Raw genomic sequence first — 21,619 nt, forward strand, 5'->3', positions numbered from 1 at the left:
TATGCTACAAAATACTAAACATGACTACTTTCATTTACATGACATTGCTGTGTCCCAAACATTATGGTGCAGCAGCATCTATGGAGAGAAGGAAATAGGCAACATTTCGGGCCGAAACCCTTCTTCAGACTGATGGAGGGGGGGGAGGAGAAGGGAGAAGACAGGAAAACGGAGGAGGAGGAGCCCAAGGGCTGAGGGAGAGCTAGAAACCAAAATGTATAAAAATACCCTTTAATAAAATCTGACAATGTGCACTTTAACCACATGTGAATTTTTCTATTACAAATCTCAAATTGTGGAGTACAGAGGAAAATAAATAAATGATGGGTCTTTGTCCCAAACATTATGGAGGGCACTGTAGTTAAACCTTGAGTATGTTGTGAATCGAGTCAAGCTCATGCCAATGATTTAACGGTAAACCACAAAACATGTGGTTTATTTTGTTTATAATGTCTTTTTTTTGGTTGATCTAACTGTTTCCAGAGGAAATTTAAAAGTATGATTGCCCGTCTGTTAACAATTAGATTGGTAGCTTTCTGCGGGTATTTCATTTATGCCGAGGGAATAATGGGCTTGAGCTTGCTTTGCAACTATTTTATGTGGTATTCTGGATCTTTTCATTTTGATTCTTTGAAGAAATGATTGAGGTTAAGGTGCTGATCAGGTTACATTGGCTTCGGACCAAAGATCATAGAGCGGACTTTGCTTCGGCCTCACTGACTCTTGATTTGTTTAGTACTGCAACTAAACAATGTTCCCTCCATGGCAATTATGTATCTTTTTCCAGATAAGGTGGCCAAAGTTCAGTCTCATCAAGATCCTATATAATTTCAGGAAGACATCTTTATTCCACTACCTCATATGCACTTTTAATTACATTTATATGTTTCTATGTTTCTAATAAAGGCCAACATATTACTTGACTTCCTAATTACTTGCTAACCTCCCCATTTGCTTTGAGTGATCTTTGTAGAAGGACATATGGGTCCCTTTGAACATCAACATGCCCCAGTCAATTGCCATTACCACGTGTTCTGTATTGTGCACCGACCTTTTTTTAAATGTCTTGAGTATATTTGGAAATATTTGATACTTTCAGATAAATTATTAATATAGATTTTGAAAACCTGGGGTCCAAGGTCTGATTCCTGCAATGTCCTGCTGGTCACAGCTTGCTATCCTGAGAAAACCTGATTCATTAACCTGTCTGTTAATGAATTCCTAATTCAAGGCAAGACCCATTACATATGCTTTAACTTTGTTGACCAGCCTGTTCTATCAAAAGCCTTCTGAAAATACACCACATTCGGTATTTCTCCTTAACTATTCTATCGATCACATCCTCAAAGAATTCTCTTTGGTTGGTCAAACTTAATTTCGATATCATTAAATGAATCCATTCCAATTCTGCTCATCCTTTTTCTAGAACTAATGTTAGGTTAACAGGTTGTGGTTCTTTCTTTCTCCTTCCTTCTTAAAATTTTGATCGATAAGCAAATCATCTACCATCTGTATATCTCCTTAAAACTCAGGGATATAAAGCCAAGCATAATGATCATCATTGGCCTCCAACATCCATCTTAGTGAGTTTGGTTGAAAGGCAGGCATACAAAGATTCTTCATGTGTGGAATCCAAAATGTGAGATTATGCTTATACGATTGCCATTAATAAAACCAATTAAGTATTTGGGAGAATATTGTTTAGCCAGTGATTGATGAGAATATAGGACTCCACCACAAGATATTTGAGGCAAGTAGATCACATCTGGTTTGTATATCAATAAATAAAAGGATATGCTGGTATAATGGGAGATAACGAATGATAAATACTCCTTCAAAGTATTGAATGGCCTATTTCTTTCCCAGTTTCTTATCTAATGAACTTGTCAAGGAAAGATTTTATAAACTAGACAATATTATAAACTGTGGTATCATAATTATCAGGATTTTGTTTTCTTGTCAGAAACATTTCTGAGGTCATTGTACATCAGAAACATCAGAATCCGGCCTTTGGCTTAAAATTTAAGACAGACAGCTGACTATCCAACATGTTCCCAGTGCTCAAATGTGTGTTCACACAGTGTTGAGTTGCGGCTTGAAATCGGCGACAGGGAGGCAATTATCCTACCAAAGATTTTGAGACGTTGATATTTGTTATTTTTCTTTGAATAGGAACCACTTTTCTGGTTTTGTGGGAAGTTATATTAGAAGACCATCATTCAACTCGATAAATTTGACACTGCATTTGTTGGAACTTTATAGTCTGTAAAAATAAGACAATGTAGTGTAAAGACGTTATGATTCCCCTTTGCATGTACTGCTTCTTTAAATGATTAATCATTCTCCTAAACTGCAATTCTGGTTTAATTACACTTCCATTGAATCAACTTGTCATGTATAAATTCTAGACTTGTTCCAGACAGAACTATAACAGCAGTGAGTGCTTGGGGATTGCATTTGAAGAAAAACATTTCTGTTTAAAAATTGCCAATAAATTATCTAACAGATTTAAAATGTAAACAGTGGTTAGTTTTTTTCCACCCAAAGTTGGGGGGGAAAAAAGTATGGCTTGTTGAATTGAGAAGTCAGAGCTAATCTGAAGAAAATTCATAGCAGGCAGTCAATGTGGTTGACCACTGGTCCTGTTCCATGCATTGTTGAAAGCTCTTCTTGGTAGATAATTTTTATGATCAGCAACAAGAATGCACAAGAACCAAAACATTTTTAAAATATCCTAGAAACAAGTTAATTCCAAACCTTGCATCGAAAATTAAGCCGCGGTCTCCGGTGGGGAAGAGCCGACTCTGGACTTACCTGGACTTGTACCGTGTCCTTTTACCATCTGGACACCCGCAGCAACGGCTGCGGAGGGTTGAGGTCCCGACCACGGGGGAAAATGGAGGAGGACTGGCCAAATTGTGTGCCTTCCACCACAGTGATGAATGCTGTGGTGGATGTTTATGTTAAATTTTTATTGTGTTTTTGTGTGTGTTCTTTATAATTGTACCGCTGCTGAAATATTCATTTCACTTGCACTTATGTGCAATGTGACAAATAAACCGTATTGTATTGTATTGTAAATGTAGAATGCTGTAGAAAAGAAAGTCTTTGAACAAAGCTGCCTCATACTTCAAGTGTAAGAGTAAAACCTTTTTGAGGTTTTGGAGAAGGTCCAATATAGTAACTGGGGTGGCACAGTGGTAGAGTTGCTGTCTTGAAGCATCAGGGACCAGAGTTCGATCCTGACTATGGGTGTTGTCTGTACGGAGCTTGTACGTTCTCCCTGTAATTGAGGTTTCTCACGAGTGCTCTGGCTTCCTCCCACACTTTAAAGACGTTCAAGTTTGTAGGTTGATTGGCTTCTGTACGTTGTCCCTCGTTTGTAGGATAGTGTTACTGTGTGGGGATATCACTGGTCGGCGCGGACTCAGTGGGCCAAAGGATCTGTTTCCATGCTGTATCTCTAAAGTCTAAAATAAATTGTCCACCTCCAGACATAAAGATGACAATAGATTTTTTTAAACAAAACAATCATTCCTCCTCTTGTATCTGAGGAAGTAGGACGCATGTGATTAATTCACGTTCCTCATAATGTGGCTGAAGTAAGAGCCTGCCTTAGCTTTTGCCATCCGGGCTCCAAGCAACAGCTTACATTTTTGGAAGTTACTGGCAAGAGGTCACTTTATTTTGGCAGCCCATCTTTTTATTTTTTGAGCCAAGGCAGAGTTGCTGGCCTGCATGAACAACCAAAATCAGAGTTAGATTTTAGTTGTATTTATATCTGCATGTGGCAATGTTTGCAGGGAATGCTGACGTAGTCGGTCAGCATCTATTCAATGCATTGCAAAGTAATTCACTGAGAAATCCTTGGTATGGTGTTGGAAGCTAGTAGAGTGGCTGCCTCGTGAATTCAATTATCTGGGGTCAATCAGCATACCAGCTGTACCACTGTGCCACTGCATGTGAGCGTAAAATTTCATTGTTCGGGGACATTGAAAAGTTCTATTGAGGTATTGAATGACAAGTTTATTGTTTCTTCCATCTCTCTCTTACCCCCCCCCCCCCCCCCCCCAAAAAAAAAGACCTCTTTAATTTTTTTTTAGTATTACAATTTAAAGGATTTTTAAAAAGCTGCAACTAGTAGTGCCATAGAAGGCTATTATTGCATCTAATTTATAAACATAGAGTACATCATGCTGAATAGAAAACAATTAGTCAACTATTGTTCTGCAGGATGAAATGCGCAGGTATTTAAGGAAACTAAAACAAAATTATAGTCTGATTTGAATATTTCTGTGCAAGTGTTTATATTTTAAGTTCATTACATGCTTGGATTTCGGCACGTCCCAAGATCTAATTATTAATTGAAAGAAAATTGGTGAAGGTTTGCAGTTTTTTTTTTAATTTAGTCTGTTAGTAATTCACAACATTTTATTCCTTATGCTTTGTCTGCAGGGACCACACATTGCTTCAGTGACTTTGGCTGCATATGAATGTAACTCTGTGAATTTCCCGGAACCTCCCTATCCAGATAAAATCATCTGCCCTGATGAGAAATTGAAAGAGACCATCTCTCTATGGGCCATTATCTCCAAAGTCAGGCTGGAGGCTTGCATGTGGGTAAGTCTCCCTGTCATTTTATAACAACTTATAAACATATATTTGTGCAGAACATTTAATGCAATGAAGCATCGCATCATTTGACAGGAGAGTTATCAAACAAAACTTAACTGGACCACTCAGTGATTTTCAGGCAGATACGGATTATAAAAAGCATCTCAAAACAGATGGAGATAATTAGGGAGCGAATTCCAGAGGTTGAAAGTTGTTGCCGTTTTAAGCCTGGCTACTGTTGGAAGATGTGCAGGACTGAAGGAGAAAGTATAAGGTGGTAACCCCAGTATAATTGGATCGGAATTTAAAAAAATATAATTATTATTGGTCTTGAAGTGAATATAGTTAATCAGAAATGGGTTAATGGAACTTGGATGTAGCCAACAGTGCTTAGGATGGTTTCAGATTTACAGAAGGCCGAACATGAGAGCCAGCCAGAGGGAGCAGCATTGTACCAATATTTTGTTGCTTGGACTATTTTCTCTGCGTCCAATTAATTTCCCCTATAAATCACACATTTATCAGGATGTGCTTTCAGTTGTTTGAAAACAATAGATGGTACGGGAATCAAGTCTCTTCACTGCAATTCCTTTTATTATTGTCCCTCCAGAGTTATAATACCCAACCTCCATCCATAATGAAACAATCAATCCTCTTTTTTGTTCTCTTGGTATGTACAGTATTCAGATGTTAGATGTTTAGTAATGTCCAGATGTAAGCTACCATGAAATTTGAAAAAGCTAGAATTCTGCACTGAATTGTTGGCCTAAAGAATAATATCTAGTTTTAGAAGTCCATTTTAATCCAGCAGTTTTCTGATTTGCAGGAGAATAGAGCGTCATAGAGTGATACAGTGTGAAAACAGGCTCTTCAGCCCAACTTGCCCACACCGGCCAACAATGTCCCAGCTATACTAGTCCCACTTGTCCACATCCCTCCAAACCTGTCCTATCCACGTACCAACTAACCCATGGATGATTCTATGATTGATTCAACCAAGATAAATATTTAATGATCTCTTTTTGCCCTTTCAATTGACTGTTTGGGTGTACTGGTACAGTGGGATTTGCTTGATTTGACTGTCTATTGATAAGCATTTGATAAGGTCCCACATAGGAGATTAGTGGGCAAAATTAGGGCACATGGTATTGGGGGGTAGAGTGTGAACCTGGATAGAAAATTGTTTGGCAGACGGGAAACTAAGAGTAGGGATTAACGGGTCCCATTCAGAATGGCAGGCAGTGACTAGTGTGGTACCGCAAGGCTCGGTGCTGGGACCGCAGCTATTTAAAATACACATCAATGATTTAGATGAAGGGATTCAAAGTAACATTAGCAAATTTGCAGATGACACAAAGCTGGGTGACAGTGTGAACTGTGAGGAGGATGCTATGAGAATGCAGGGTGACTTGGATAGGTTGGGTGAGTGGGCAGATGCATGGCAGATGCAGTTTAATGTGAATAAATGTGAGGTTATCCACTTTGGTAGCAAAAATAGGAAGGCAGATTGTTATCTGAATGGTGTCAAGTTGGGAAAAGGGGAAGTACAACGGGATCTGGGGATCCTTGTTCATCAGTCAATGAAAGTAAGCATGCAGGTACAGCAGGCAGTGAAGAAAGCGAATGGCATGTTGGCCTTCATAACAAGAGGAGTTGAATATAGAGCAAAGAGATCCTTTTGCAGTTGTATAGGGCCTAGTGAGACCACACCTGGAGTATTATGTGCAGATTTGAGGAAGGGCATTATTGCTATTGAGGGAGTGCAGCGTAGGTTTGCAAGGTTAATTCCTGGGATGGCGGGACTGTCATATGATGAGAGAATGGAGAAGCTGGGCTTGTATACTCTGGAGTTTAGAAGGAAGAGAGCAGATCTTATGGAAAAATATAAGATTATTAAGGGTTTGGACACGCTAGACGCAGGAAACGTGTTCCCGATGTTGGGGGAGTCCAGAACCAGGGGCCACTGTTTAAGAATAAGGGGTAAGCCATTTAGAACGGAGATGAGGAAACACTTTTTCTCACAGAGAGTTGTGAGTCTGTGGAATTCTCTGCCTCAGTGGAGGCCGGTTCTCTGAATACTTTCAAGAGAGAGCTAGATAGGGCTCTTAAAGATAGCAGTCAGGGGATATGGGGAGAAGGCAGGAACGGGGTACTGATTGGAGATGATCAGCCATGATCACATTGAATGGCTCGAAAGGCCGAATGGCCTATTCCTGCACCTATGGTCTATTGTTTAAATTTTAAGTATGTTTCCTTTTTCCTGACCAGAGCTTCAACATCTCTTGTGAACTATAGTTCCCTAAACTTGACAGCTTTTCCCTTCCTCCTAATAGGAGCATGTTGCCATCTTACTCTTGTCATCTAATTTGTGAAAACTTACCACCTGCTAGCTATCCTCTTAACTGCAAACAGACACTCCCAATTGCCTCCAACCATATCGTTCCCCAGCCTCATAAGGCCCAGTCTTACCTTCTCTCCAAAATCCATAAACAGAACTGCCCTGGTAGACCCATTGTTTCTGCCTGCACCTGTCCCACTGAATTCATTTCCTCATACCTCATCTCCATCCTATGCCCCCAGGTCCAATCCTATCCTGACCTATGTCCAAGACATCTCACACGGCCTTCATCTCTTCAATGACTTCCGTTTTCCAGGTCCCCACTCCCTCGTCTTTACTATGGATGTTCAGTTATTCTACACCTTCACACCCCACCAGGACGGCCTTAAAGCCCTCTTATTGATTCCTCGACCGCGGAACCAGCCAATTTCCATCTATCGATACTCGCCTCCGCCGAGCAGAGCTGGTCATTACACTTAACAACTTCTTCATCTCCTCATAAATCCAAGGCATAGCTGCCTCTTGTGGAGTCTGTCAAGCAATCCGTGTTCCAGGCATACACTGGTCTTATCCCTGAACTCTATATTCGCTACATTGATGACTGCATCGGGGCTACCTCCTGCACCCATGCAGAACTCATGGACTTCATTAACTTCACTACTAATTTCCATTCTGCGCTCAAATTCAGTTGGAACATCTCCCTTCCGTTTCTTGATCTCACCATCTCCTTCACGGGAGATAGACCATCAACTGACATCTATTATAATCTACTGAATCCCACAGCTATCCAGACTACACTTCTTCCCAACTTGCCTCCTGCAAAGACTCTATCCCCCTCCTCCCAATTTTTCCATCTGCGCCCAAAATGAGATGTTCCATACCAGGCCATCTGAAATGCCCTCATTCTTTAGGGAACTGGAATTCCCCTCTTCTATCATAGATGAGGCCCTCACATGGGTCTCCTCGGTATCCAGCATCTCTGTTCTTGCTCCCCTCCCCCCCAGTCGCAACAGACGGAATCCCCCTAATCCTCACCTTTAACCCAATCAGCTGTTACATACAGCACATAATCCTCTGCCACCTCCAACGGGATCCCACCACTAGCCACCTTCCCATCTCCACCGCTTTCCACACAGACACAAGGCATAGGGTCCCTCCGCAACTCCCTGGTTATCCCATCTCTTCCCACCCAAACAAGCCCCTCCCCAGGTACCTTCCCATGCAACCACAGGAGAAGCACCACCTGCCACTATACCTTCTACCTCGATTCCGTCCAAAGATCCTGACAGTCCTCTCAAGTTAGGCAGCGGTTCACTTGTACCTCCTCCAACCTCATCTACTGTATCCGTTGTTCCAGGTGTGGACTCCAAAAATATCGGTGAGACCACCAAGAGTGGACTGGGCGATCGTTTCGCTGAACACCTTCGCTCAGTCCGCCTTGGCCTACGTAATCTCCCGGTTGTTAAATACTTTAACTCTCCTTCCATTCTAATACTGACCTTTCTGTCCTAGCCCGCCTCCACTGTCAGAGTGAGGCCCAGCGCAAATTGGAGGAACAGCACCTTCTCTTTCATTTGGGCAGCTCACAACCCAGCGGTATTAATATTGATTTCCCTAACTTCAAGTAACCCATGCCTACCCTCTCTCTCTGTCCCTCCCACATCCTAATTCTCTGACTATACTCACTGTCCTCCTGATTAAATTTTATTGATTGCATGCCCCGTTGTCACCTTCCCCTCAGCTAAAAATGAACCATTCTACATTTTCCGTGCACATTTCCCCATTTGATCTGTGTTTTCACACTTTACCCTTCCACATCTCTCTGTCTCTCCCCTGACATTCAGTCTGAAGATGGGTCTCGACCTGTAATGTCACCCATTCCTTCTCTCCAGAGATGCTGCCAGTCCCACTGAGATTGTCGCTAATCTCACTGTTAATTATGCGTTGACTATTCGTGACTCTCTGGGATTAAAAGTCCCAGAGATTTTTGCCTCTTGAAGAGGTTGTTGTCATCTCATAAATCCTGAAACCATGGCCCTTAGCTTCAGAAGAAACAACCTCTGTGTACATTAGGAAGGCTAGTTAACATTGTCAGTCCTTTCAAGTCGGGACATTCAAGTCTATGGTTCTTAAATTAGATGTCTGGTACTGGATTCTATTTGAGCGGGTATTCTAGGAATTTTGCGGAGTTTTTTAATTCCTTTTAGCTCTGAATTGTATTTTCTATCTCTTGACTCACTCAAAGTTAAATGTAAGTGGGCTGAGAAATTTCTCGTTGAGAATCTTCATGCTTCTGGCATGTTTGATCGCCAAGATTGAACACACTTTTCATTACACTTGTGCAGTATTGTAACTTTTTTTGCCACCAGTCTGTGGGTGTTTAACAATGTGATTGAACAAGAAAATGCTAGACAAATGTAGATATAATCTCCATTATCAGCAGCTACTCTTTCAACCATTGCAGCTTCATCCTCAGGGGGGGGCCTTAACTACATTTCTTGTTGTACCACTGCTGTTTTTACTTCAAAGGCCAGTTAGGAAGCCTTTGGTATTTGCTGTTCATGTGCTTCTGATCGTCACACAAGCCACAGCATGATTTTCACTAATTGACAAATGTACTTTCCGAATATTCTTTGAGCAGCCTCCTTAACATCTATTCTTATTTCCTTCTCTACTAAAAAGCTCTGACAGCAGCCTGCAACCCTTCCTTTTAGCACCAGTACATACTTGTAAAGTGAAACGGAAGAGGAGCCAAACGTTTGGCCCTTTATGCCTTTTTGTTTGGTGTAATTCCAATTGCAAGTACTGTCCAGAAAAATACTGGATTTTAATTTTATTTTAAACAAGATTAAGTGGAACCCAATGGGTCCCAGTCACACGGGAGGCCTGGTCCCCCAACGCAACCCAATCCCCCAACGGAATATTCCACCACTCACCCATAGCCCCTAACTGCGCAGGCGCGGCTCATTTCCCCTCATCCCCGAGCACTCCCTCCCCTTCCTCTTCATGTCTGGGAGGGGGAGGGGGAAAGTGGGGTGTGTGGCGGGGTGGGGTGGGAGGGGAGGAGGGTTGTGTGTGGACGGGGAGGTGTGGGGGGGGGGGGGGAGACGGGGGTGTGGGGGAGGAGGGGGTGTGGCGGGGTGTGTGGGGTGGGGGGGAGGTGTGTATATGGGCGAGAGGGTTGTGGGTGGGGGTGTGTGTGGGGGAGGGGTGTGGGGGGGGTTGTGGGGGAGGGGGGGGGGGTGAGGAGGAGGGGGTGTGTGTGGGGGTGGGGGGAGTGAGCTCGGAGAAAGACAGGGAAGAGCTATGGAGAGAGGGGGGGCTGCTTCGGGTCCCTCAAAGTCTGGTTGGAAACCTCCGCCGGCCAGTAAAGACGCGATGAGGCAGGAACGGGCGGACCGTCCCGGGGTGTGACAGGGGAAGAGACTAATCCGCGCGGCGCTGGTAGGCAGGAGAAGAGATCGATCTGCGCAACGTGCTTTTTAAGATTTTTAAACCTCGCTGACTTTTCCGACATTCAACCGATCGGAACGAAACTTGGTGCAATCGCAGTGCAGGAGAACGGTGAGTAAACTAGCAAAATATCGCAGCGCTAGCGCGGACTGTTTTTGCACAAATAGAAAGACCGCCAAACCAGAAGATAACAAGATCAGAATTTTAGTTATGTATTGATAGATGGATAGATAAATGAAGTATTAACTTCATTGTTCTTTAAAGTCTTCTCAACAGTTTAAACTAGAATTACCTCTTCAGATTGGAATGATCAAATGTAAAAATCACTGGGAACTTGGGGTTGCTATGATGCATTCAAGGAAGTGCATTTCACACAAAGCTTTGCTGGGGACATGATGCCTGTAACATTTGAGAAACTATTGTTCTAAGCACCAGCAATGCTCCCCCTCTGAGTGCTGCAATAAGAAAGTTCTAATGCTTTTATATGTTGCAAAATAATATTATAGATTTTCCGTCCAAAAACAATAAATCTCTTCAATGAGTCAGTTGGATCAAATCTCAGTTTTCTGTAATATATATGTCAAAATCTTTGTCCTCAGCTGTTGGCAGAAATCTATGTTGTGTCATCCACCTGAGCTGTTTAGTAACTGGCCATTCCTTCTTGGGATGGTGTGGCTTGTTAATTAAACAGTGTTCAGAAATTTGATTTTGCATTCTATTGGCTTGCTGTCTTTTAACAGTGTTCTGTCCTGAAGCATTTATGGAAGTTTGTTCTGATGGTTTCTTTCACTGATGTCTCTAGTCTACACACATTTATTGAAAGATGAGCTGAAGGCTTGCTGTAGGTTGTCTTATTTGCTGCTTTGAAATAAGACACTAAGTGATGTGAAATCCATTTTAGAATAAGGCTGTGATGTAACAAAATGTGGAAAAAGTGAAGGGATCTGAATACTTTCTGAATGCACTGCAAAGCATTCGGCCTTTTGTGTTCCCAGGCATTTCCCAGTGGGAAATGTTACACTTTATCATTCCTATAATGCGGGGAAAACGGCCTTGCTTCAATGAGGAGTGCAAAAGGGCTGGCCAAGAGCAGTACTAGACTTAACTAAAAATATGGTGTGCCAATATAGTGAAGCTACGATGAAGGACTATTTGTATGCCAAATTCGGCAACTTGAGCGCCCTGGAGAGGAAGAGACTACAAAAAGTAGTAAACACTGCCCAGTCCATCATCGGCTCTGACCTTCCTTCCATCGAGGGGATTTATCGAAGTCGCTGCCTCAAAAAGGCTGGCATTATCATCAAAGACCCACACCATCCTGGCCACACATTCATCTCCCTGCTACCTTCAGGTAGAAGGTACAGGAGCCTGAAGACTGCAATAACCAGGTTCAGGAATAGCTACTTCCCCACAGCCATCAGGCTATTAAACCTGGCTCGGCCAAACTCTGAACATTAATAACCCATTATTTGTTATTTGCACTTTATCAGTTTATTTATTCATGTGTTTTGTAGTAAATGCCTATTATGTTATGTGTGCTGAAGCAAAGCAAGAATTTCATTGTCCTATCGGGGACACATGACAATAAATTTGAACTTGAACTTGAATAACATAAATAGCATGCAATGGACAGGTAAAAAATCTTACAACCAATGGATCAGAACTAAACACTTGTCTGATCACATCTAGTCATAAATGGTATTTAAGGAAGACTCGTAAATGTCAACCAGGGCCCCTCGCAATTTCCTCTCTAGTGTCCCACAATGTCCTCGGATATATCTGATCAGGCCCTACTGTCTTTCTTTAGATCTTAACATTAGAGTGGATCAATTTCACTACAGTGGGTTTTAATTTGGGTCAGGTTTGTACCCAAGTCTCTGCTAATTTCCATTACCTTCAAGGTACAGTTGCTTAAAGTAGAAACCCTCTGCTCAAGAAAGGAGAATTTACAAGCCAATCCATGTGATCACCAGTCCCCTTTCCACTGCCCTCAATGGCTTGGCCCAGAGCCCATAATTACTTCAGTCCCCTAACTTGCTTTGGACTTAGTCCAAGCAGTATGATACAGCAACGCATTTTGTGCTGGGACAATATATAAAGGACACACTAACTAATCTATAAGCGTGTTTAAATGTACATGCTATTAAAATGTAATCAACTAATATGCAAAAACCCAATATAAGAAAAATACAGCATTAGCCGTAAATAATTGAACTTATGTTGAACCTATAAATTTCTTATAAATACATTTTTGCGAAAAAGAAACTGTTGCGAATGCAATAGTTTTAGTAATTTAGCTCATAATAATTAATAAGTGATATTGTGTCAATTCGCATTTGTTATGGACTTCGTTTTCAGTTTAGAGATACAGCGCAGAAACAGGCCCTTTAGCCCATTGAGTGTGCACAGACCAGTGATCCCCGCACATTAACACTATACTACACTAGGGACAATTTATACCATGCCATTTAACCTACAAACCTACAACGTTTTTGGAATGTGTGAAGAAAATGAACTTCTTGAAGAAAACCCACACAGGTCACGGAGAACGTACAAACTCTGTCCAGACAAGCACCTGTAGCCGGGATTGAACCCGGGACTCTAGCGCGGTAAGGCTAAGGCAACTCTACCGCTACGCCACCATGCTGCCCCTGTTTCACATATTCTATGAACATATAGCTTGCTGCAGAATTGAAGGGAACTTTGCTGTATTGCTTTGCAGACCGAATCCTGGTATGCTGCTTTTGTCCACCAGTATATTTATTTCTATCTGGGAAATTAATGTACTTTAGCTCTTCTGGGAAACGCACAAATATTTTCATGTTTTTATTTCCTTCAAACATCCTTTGAGATGGGTATTATGTGATGCTGAATTAAAATGAACCAAACCAGAAATTTGATACAGAAAAACAACATCTATGAAGGTCTGGTCTTTCAGCCTTGTTATAATTGATATTTTGGTCCAGTAGATTAAATCTGACTTGGTTGTACAGGTGCACAACCTTTTATCCGACGATCCAAATAACGAAAACCTCCGAATAGCGACATTTTTTCGGTCCTTGAAGAAAGGTCCTTGAAAACGTTCACCGAGGGCGGCCCGCAGATTGACAGCGAACTTGGTTGTATAAAGGGGAAAAATTTTTACCAACCTAAAAACACAACAGTTCAGCTTCCACTTGCTGCTGATAGCCAGTTATAACTGTTCTTTAACACAATTTAGTAAAGAAATGTCAGAAACTTGAGCAAATATTTTATGTATTCAAAGTACTAAAATTATCCAAATAATAGAAGAAGGAACAAGGGGGCAAAGGGGAGATAGGATCTTCAAACAGTTATAATGGCTAAATTCTCATGGGGCAACAAGTCAACAAGTATTTTGCACTTTTGTCGTTGCAACTTGAGCCATAAAAAGTAATAGTAATAGTAAGACTGTTCACGTACTGCCTTTATTCATCAAAATTCTTCATTCGGGGAAAAGTCCAAGCGGATTTAAAATATATAATTTTAACAGTTCAGTGATGAAGAGTAATATAAAGCAGGTAATGGACCAATTAGCCTATTATCTGTCATTGGAAAAATGCTGAAATCCAATATTACAGAAGCTTAGCAGGATATAGAAAATCAAAATACATTTAAGCACAATCGGCATGAATTTACAAAAAGAACATGTTTTGGCACAAAGATTATAGTTCTTTGTGGATCTGCAAGGTGAATAAAGGGAAATTGTTGGTATTAAGAATGAATTTGCAATATAAATTCTATAAATGTTATTTCACAAAGTACCAGCTTACTGAGTTGGGGCTGTCGGGAGATATTGGGCAACAACAGAGGAATTGGGCTACAAGTGTCAGTTTTGGGTTCTTGAATTGTTCTGCAGCTTCGTATTTTTCCATCTACATTGATAATTGCAAATTATATGCTGTCTTTTATTGCAATTGGGCCGGAGGACAATAAGTAAGTAGGTCTTGCATTAACCACATTAAGCATTGGCAAGACTACTGTTGTTATACTCTGTGCCATTTTGGCTCCATATTAGAGGGGACTATCTTGCAAAGAAGTATTTCCGAGCAGATTCAGTAGGTTAACTTCTGGAATGAAGTATTTGTTTTTTGCGAAATGGTCGGGCCTTTACTTTTTTGAATTAAGAAAAGTGATAGGAGATTTCACTGAAACAGGATTAGATAATAGGAGTAGGCAATTCGGCCCTTCGAGCCAACACCGCCATTCAATGTGATCATGGCTGATCATCCCAATCAGTACCCCGTTCCTGCCTTCTCTCCATATCCCCTGACTCCGCTATCTTTAAGAGCCCTATCTAGCTCTCTTGAAAGTATCTGGAGAACCGACATCCACCGCCCTCTGAGACAGAGAATTCCACAGACTCACAACTCTGTATGAAAAGGTGTTTCCTCATCTCTGTTTTAAATGGCTTACCCCTTATTCTTAAACTGTGGCCCATGGTTTTGGACTCCCCCAACATCGGGAACATGTTTCCTGCCTCCAGCGTGTCCAAACCCTTAATAATCTTTTATTTCAATAAGATTCCCTCTCATCCTTCTAAATTCCAGAGTATACAAGCCCAGCCACTCCATTTTCTCAGCATATGACAGTCCCGCCATCCTGGGAATTAACCTTGTAAACCTACGCTGCACTCCCTCAATAGCAAGAATGTCCTTCCTCAAATTAGGGGACCAAAACTGCAAACAATACTCCAGGTGTGGTCTCACTAGGGCCCTGAACAACTGCAGAAGGACCTCTTTGCTCCTATACTCAATTCCTCTTGTTATGAAGGCCAACATGCCATTCGCTTTCTTCACTGCCTGCTGTACCTGCATGCTTACTTTCATTGACTGATGAAAAAGGACCCTCAGACCCCGTTGTACTTCCCTTTTCCCAACTTGACAGCATTTAGATAATAATCTGCCTTCCTGTTTTTGCTACCACATTTATCCACATTAAACTGCATCTGCCATGCATCTGCTCACTCACCCAACGTGTCCAAGTCACCCTGCATTATCATAGCATCCTCACAGTTCACACTCACCCAGCTTTGTCATCTGCAAATTTGCTAATGTTACTTTGAATCCCTTCATCTAAATCATTGATGTATATTGTAAATTGCTGCGGCCCCAGCACTGAGCCTTGCGGTACCCCACTAGTCAATGCCTGCCATTCTGGAAGGGACCCGTTAATCCCAACTCTTTGTTTCCTGTCTTCCAACCAATTTTCTATCCATGTTCTACCCCCAATACCATGTGCCCTAATTTTGCCCACTAATCTCCTATGTGGGACCTTATCAAATGCTTTCTGAAAGTCCAGGTACACTACATCCACTGCCTCTCCCTTGTCCATTTTCTAGTTACATCCTCAAAAAATTCCAGAAGATTAGTCGAGCATGATTTCCCCTTCGTAAGTCCATGATGACTCGGACCAATCCTGTTACTGCTATCCAAATGTGCCGCTATTTCATCTTTTATGATTGACTCCAGCATCTTCCCCACCACCAATGTCAGGCTAACTGGTCTATAATTCTTTGTTTTCTCTCTCCCGCCTTTCTTACAAAGCGGGATAACATTAGCTACCCTCCAATCCACAGGAACCGATCTTGAATCAAAAGAACATTGGAAAATGATCACCAATGCGTCCACGATTTCTAGAGTCACTTCCTTAAGTACCCTGGGATGCAGATCATCAGGCCCTGGGGATTTATCAGCCTTCAGTCCCAACAGTCTACCCAACACCATTTCCTGCCTAATGTGGATTTCCTTCAGTTCCTCCATCACCACAAATCCTCTGGCCACTAGTACATCAGGAAGATTGTTTGTGCCCTCCTTAGTGAAGACGGATCCCAAGTACCTGTTCAACTCATCTGCCATTTTCTTGTTCCCCATTTTTAAAAAAACACCCTTTTCAGTCTTCAAGGGTCCAACTTTGGTCTTAACTAATTTTTCCTCTTCACTTCCTTAAAGAAGCTTTTACTATCCTCCTTTATATTCTTGGCTAGCGTACATTCGTACCTCATCTTTTCTCCCGGTATTGCCTTTTTAGTTATCTTCTGTTGCACTTTCAAACATTACCCAATCCTCTTGCTTCCCGCTCATCTTTGCTACGTTGTACTTCTCTTTTATTTTTATACTGTCCCTGACGTCCCTTGTCAGCCACGGTCGCCCTTTACTCCCCTTGGAATCTTTCTTCCTCTCGGGAATAAACTGATCCTGCACCTTCTGTATTATTCCCAGAAATATCTGCCGTTGTTGTTCCACTGTCATCCCTGTTGGGGTATTTTTCCAGTCAACTTTGGCCAACTCCTCCCTCATGGCTCCATTGTCCCCTTTGTTCAACTGTAATACTAACGCCTCCAATTTACCCTTCTCCCTCTCAAATTGTAGATTAAAACTTACCATATTATGGTCACTACCTCCTAATGGCTTCTTAACCACAAATTCCCTTATCAAATCCGTTTCATTATACAACACCAAATCCAGAATTGCGTTCTCCCTGGTAGGCTCCAATACGAGCTGCTCTAAGAATCCATCACAGAGGCACTCCACAAACTCCCTTTCTAGGGGTCCAGTACCAACCTGGTTTTCCCAGTCTACCTGCATGTTGAAATCTCCCATAACAACCGTAGCATTACCTTTACGACATGCCAATTTTAACTTTTTATTCAGCTTGCACCTTATATCCAGGCAACTGTTTGGGGACCTGTAGATAAGTATTTTTACCCTTACAATTCCTTAGTTCTATCCATATGGAGGGGAAGGATGTTTTCCCACATGGGTGCATGCAGGGAGGGAATAAAGTTTCAGAGGGATTGTCTATTTAAGACTGATTCCAGAATCATCAGAATGAACATGGATCCTCAAAAATCCCTTGGGCGCTGCATAATTTAAGTAATTGAATATAACCAAGGTGATTGAATATAGTCATTAAACCAGCTTTTTTTGTTCATGGGGAACTGGTGGCTTTGGGGTCCAGCAGGAATGTGGAATTGAGAGCTGGGTCAGATCTATGATAGTCTTGTTTGGTGACAGAGCACGCTGAAAGAACTTTACCTTCCTTCATGACATAATCTTAATGACAGTTTTCTTTGAAGGTGTGTATAAATGCAAATTTGGGAGAGGGTCTCGACCTGAAACCTCGCCTATTCCTTCACTCCATAGATGCTGCCACACCCGCTGAGTTTCTCCAGCATTTTTGTCTACCTTCTGGAGAGGATGGTTCTTTCTACAAAATATTTGGCCCTGACATTGTGAGCTGAAGGGCATGTTCTTGTGCTGTGCTGTTCTGTGTTCAGTTTTAGCGATCAAAAGTAAAACCAATCTAACATTTGTTTGAAGCATTTGTTTAACACTAATTAAAAAGGCATTGTACAATGAATTATTGGTCCAAAATCCAGAACCATGAATGTTCAGACCTTGAATCCAATTGTGAAAACTGAGGGCTATAAAAATTAGTAAAAGCAACCATTAAATTATTGGTAAATTGTTGGTAACCGCCAATTAAGTCACACAAATTAGTTCGCTACCTAGACTAACTTATTTGTCTCCCATTTATGATGACTCTCAGACCTGAAACATTAACTGCTTTTCTCTCCTGACCTGCTGAGAAATACTGTGTTGTTTTTAATACTGACCTGGAAGAAAATCTGCCACACGCAAAAGATCATTCAATTTTATCACCTCTTAACTGCCTCTAAAACGGCCCAGCAAGCTGTTTAGTTTGGGAGCAATTACAATAGAGAATAAATGCTGGCATAGTTGGCAGCATCTGCAATTGTCAAAAGTATATATTTTAAAAATTTTTATCTAATATAGAAGACCACATTAAAAAAAAATGATTTGAGATATGAGCATCACCAGCAAAGTCACTAGTTATTGTCCATGAGATGGCGGTGGAGGTGGGGAGATACTTTACTGAACTGCTGCAGTCCTTTTGGTTAAAATCTTCACACGGTTTTTGGGAGAATTCCAGGATCTAGTTCCATCAACAATAAAGCAGTGCCCAAATTAGAAAGGTCTGATTTTGGATGATACAGATGATGGTATAAAATAATACAAAATAACGTTAAAATGCATAAAATTCTGAGGGTAATTGACAAGATGGATCTGAGAAGCTGTTTTTCCTGGTGTCAGTATCTAGATCCAGAAAGTAGAGTTTCCGAGGAAGGGGTTTCCCATTTAAGGCAGAAAAAGAGTTTTATCTCTTGGAAGACCGACTCTTTGAAATTCTCCACTCCAAAGAAATGTAGAGAAAGGGAAACTGAATATATTCAAGGCAGTGATGGGAAAATATTTGAACTCCAGGGACTTGAGGGCCAGGGGGTAGAGTACAGAAGTAGTGCTGACGTCTAGATTAAATCAGCTGTGATTGTATGGCAGAATAGATGTGTGGGAACAATGGCTTGTTCCTGCTCCAATCAAATGCTGAATTAACATCAAGGACACTCTCTCCTCTGGTCTGAAATTAGCTTACAGGGATAAGGTTGTGAAGATTTCAAGAGCTAAGTAGTTGATGCAAAATACAAACTGGGCCATTGATGAGCAGGTTATTGTTGGATAAGTGCCTCTTAAGAACATTGTCTGAATCTTCCATTGTATTGCCGATGATTTGGAGGAGAGAATAATTAGCCAGATTGGATTTGTCTTGCTTTTTGTGAACAGGACGTACTAGAACAATTTCCCAGTGTTGGGTAGATGCCAGTATTTTAACTATACTGGAATAGCTAGCTGCGGCAGAGCAAGTTGTGGAGTGCAAGTTTGCAGTTGGGATGCTATTTGGTCCCATAACTTTTGTTACATCTGATTCTCTTGGCCATTTCTACATATGTGGAGTGAATTAAATTGGCTGAAGACAAAACTTCTATGATGGTGCGGATCTTGGGTTCTGACATTGCCTAGCTGTCTATTGCAAGTTAATTTTGTCATTTAACCTACAAGTTGCAACTTGAATAAGTTGACAACTCATTTTGTAAGTATGGCTGATCCTAGTATGTTCTTTTGCATTGCTCATTGAGCTACTGTTGATACTCTGGATCAGTGACAGAATGGGGCCTCTGGCAGGCCACTGTAGAATATACAAGTGTATCTTTGTGCTGCTGCACATGATCCTGAACGCCTCATGGATCCCAGTTTTGATCTTCTTTGATCTTGTGTCAAGTCTGTACCATTTTGTATAATTGTGGTGCAATACAACATGAAATGTGTCCTTCGTGTGAAGTCAGACCTTATGTCTCTGAGAATGATCCCAGGAATGATTGGTTTTAACATATGGTGAGTGTTTGACTGCACTGGGCCTTTACCTGCTGGAGTTTAGAAAGATGAGGGGAGACCTCATTGAAACTTACTGAATAGTGAAAGGCCTGGATAGAATGGATTTGGAGAGGATGGTTCCACTAGTGGGAGAGTCTTGGACCAGAAGCCATAGCCTCAGAATAAAAGGACGTATCTTTAGGAGGAAGATGAGAAGGAATTTCTTAATTCAGAGGGTGGTAAATCTGGAATTCATTGCCCCAGAAGGCTGTGGAGGCAGTCAAGAATATTTTTAGGGAAGAGATCGATAGATTCTTGATTATAGATTGATAGATTCTTGATTAGTACAAATGTCAGGGGTTAAGGGGAGAAGGCAGAAGTTGGGGTTGAGAGGGAAAGATAGATCAGCCATGATTGAATGGTGGAGTAGAAATAATGGATCACATGGCCAAATGCTGCCTATTAGTTATCTTCTATCACTTATGAACCTATGAAGACCATGAATCCATTTTGTCCTCATGGGGACAATTGTACCAATCCTTTTGTGGGCAGATGAATCAGTTATACCTTGTATGTTGCACCCCATGGGCGTTTTCTTTCTCGGTTATGTATCTCGATATGGCGCAGACAAAATGGAGAGAATTGTGTACATTTCCTGTGGAATTTCATCAACTGAAAGTAAACAGGACTATTTTGTTCCACAGACAAATGTGTAGCTAAAATAACTTGCTGTTGTACAAACAAAAGTTAATTGATATCACTGAAGTTCTTTAGTTGAAAGAAAATCTGGATATGCAGACATCCTACTTTTTGTATTCCAAAAAAGTTAACTGGTCTTGAAAATATCTCTCGTTTCCCATTCCCCTGGCTGTCTGAAGGAGGGTATCCACCTCTTCCTTCCCTCCAGGGATGGTGTCTGACCCACTGAGTAACTCCAGGTTTTTGTCTGTCTTGAAAATGTTAACCTTGATTTCAGTCATTAATCCAGATACCACAATTGAAACCATTTTATTTATTCCAGTATCTTGGCATCATTTCTTCCTTTTCCACTTCATCAGCAAAGCATTTGTAATATTGTAAAAAACAAATATCTGACCAGAATGGTCAAATCTGCTGCCTATTTAAGAATTATTAGTCTGTCTATTGTTGAATGTCTAACAGAGAATATTGGTTAACATTATCTGAAAAAGAGAATTAAAATATTGGTTAATTGATCTTTACCCTTTTTTTTAAAATTTGAGTTGGAGTTGAGTTCTAGCCCAAACAAAAAATGTGTGCATCCATAAAGGTCTATTAATATTATTTTACCTCCCATTATTATAATTAAATAACTGCTTTTCCTTTGGCATTGTATGCTGTAAGTCATTGATTATTCCTTTGCTATACCATTTTCTCTTTCGGTAGGGAGCTGGCACGGCGATAGGAGAGTTGCCTCCTTATTTCATGGCACGAGCAGCTCGTCTGTCAGGCACAGAAGCTGATGAGGAATTTGAAGAAATACTGGAACATGGTCAGAATTCAGAGGTGGGTTTATTTGTTAAAAAAAGGCAGTTCATTTGGAGCATATTTATAATGAATGAAGTAATTGTACAATTATCACAGTCCAGTAATCCATCCGCTGCCGTCTGCTGATATGTTATCAGTATTTCGTATCGCCCTGAGAAAGTTATTGTTTTACAACGGGAAGGCACATTTTATATGCTGATAGTTGGGATTGGCACCAGGAGGTTAGTAAAAAAAAAAAGGAAACTGGTGGATGATCTCAGCTGGTTGAGTAGTACCAGTGGTGTGGGATGGGGTGAGAGGTTGGCGTGGAAGGAATTATCAATATTTCTGGCCAAGGCCCTGCATTTTGATCCCGATGCAAAGTCTTGACCCAAAACATCAACAATTCCTTTCTCTTCCACAGATGCTGTTCAACCCATTGAGTTCAACCTGTTTTTTGCTTCGGGTTCCACCACCT

At 41.3% G+C, this 21,619-nt stretch overlaps 1 protein-coding gene across 6 annotated transcripts in view; it reads left to right on the forward strand.

Moving 5' to 3' along the window:
• Positions 1-21,619, forward strand: part of vmp1 (vacuole membrane protein 1) — a 127,498-nt gene that overhangs the window by 54,051 nt on the left and 51,828 nt on the right. For all 6 annotated transcript variants that reach the window (XM_055657683.1, XM_055657687.1, XM_055657688.1 and 3 more), the window contains exons 6-7: positions 4,456-4,620; positions 21,061-21,180. In XM_055657683.1, coding sequence (XP_055513658.1) covers positions 4,456-4,620; positions 21,061-21,180 — 285 coding nt within the window. The remainder of the gene's footprint in view (positions 1-4,455; positions 4,621-21,060; positions 21,181-21,619) is intronic.

Source organism: Leucoraja erinacea, chromosome 28 (assembly GCF_028641065.1).
Source record: "Leucoraja erinacea ecotype New England chromosome 28, Leri_hhj_1, whole genome shotgun sequence".
Taxonomy (NCBI): domain Eukaryota; kingdom Metazoa; phylum Chordata; class Chondrichthyes; order Rajiformes; family Rajidae; genus Leucoraja; species Leucoraja erinaceus.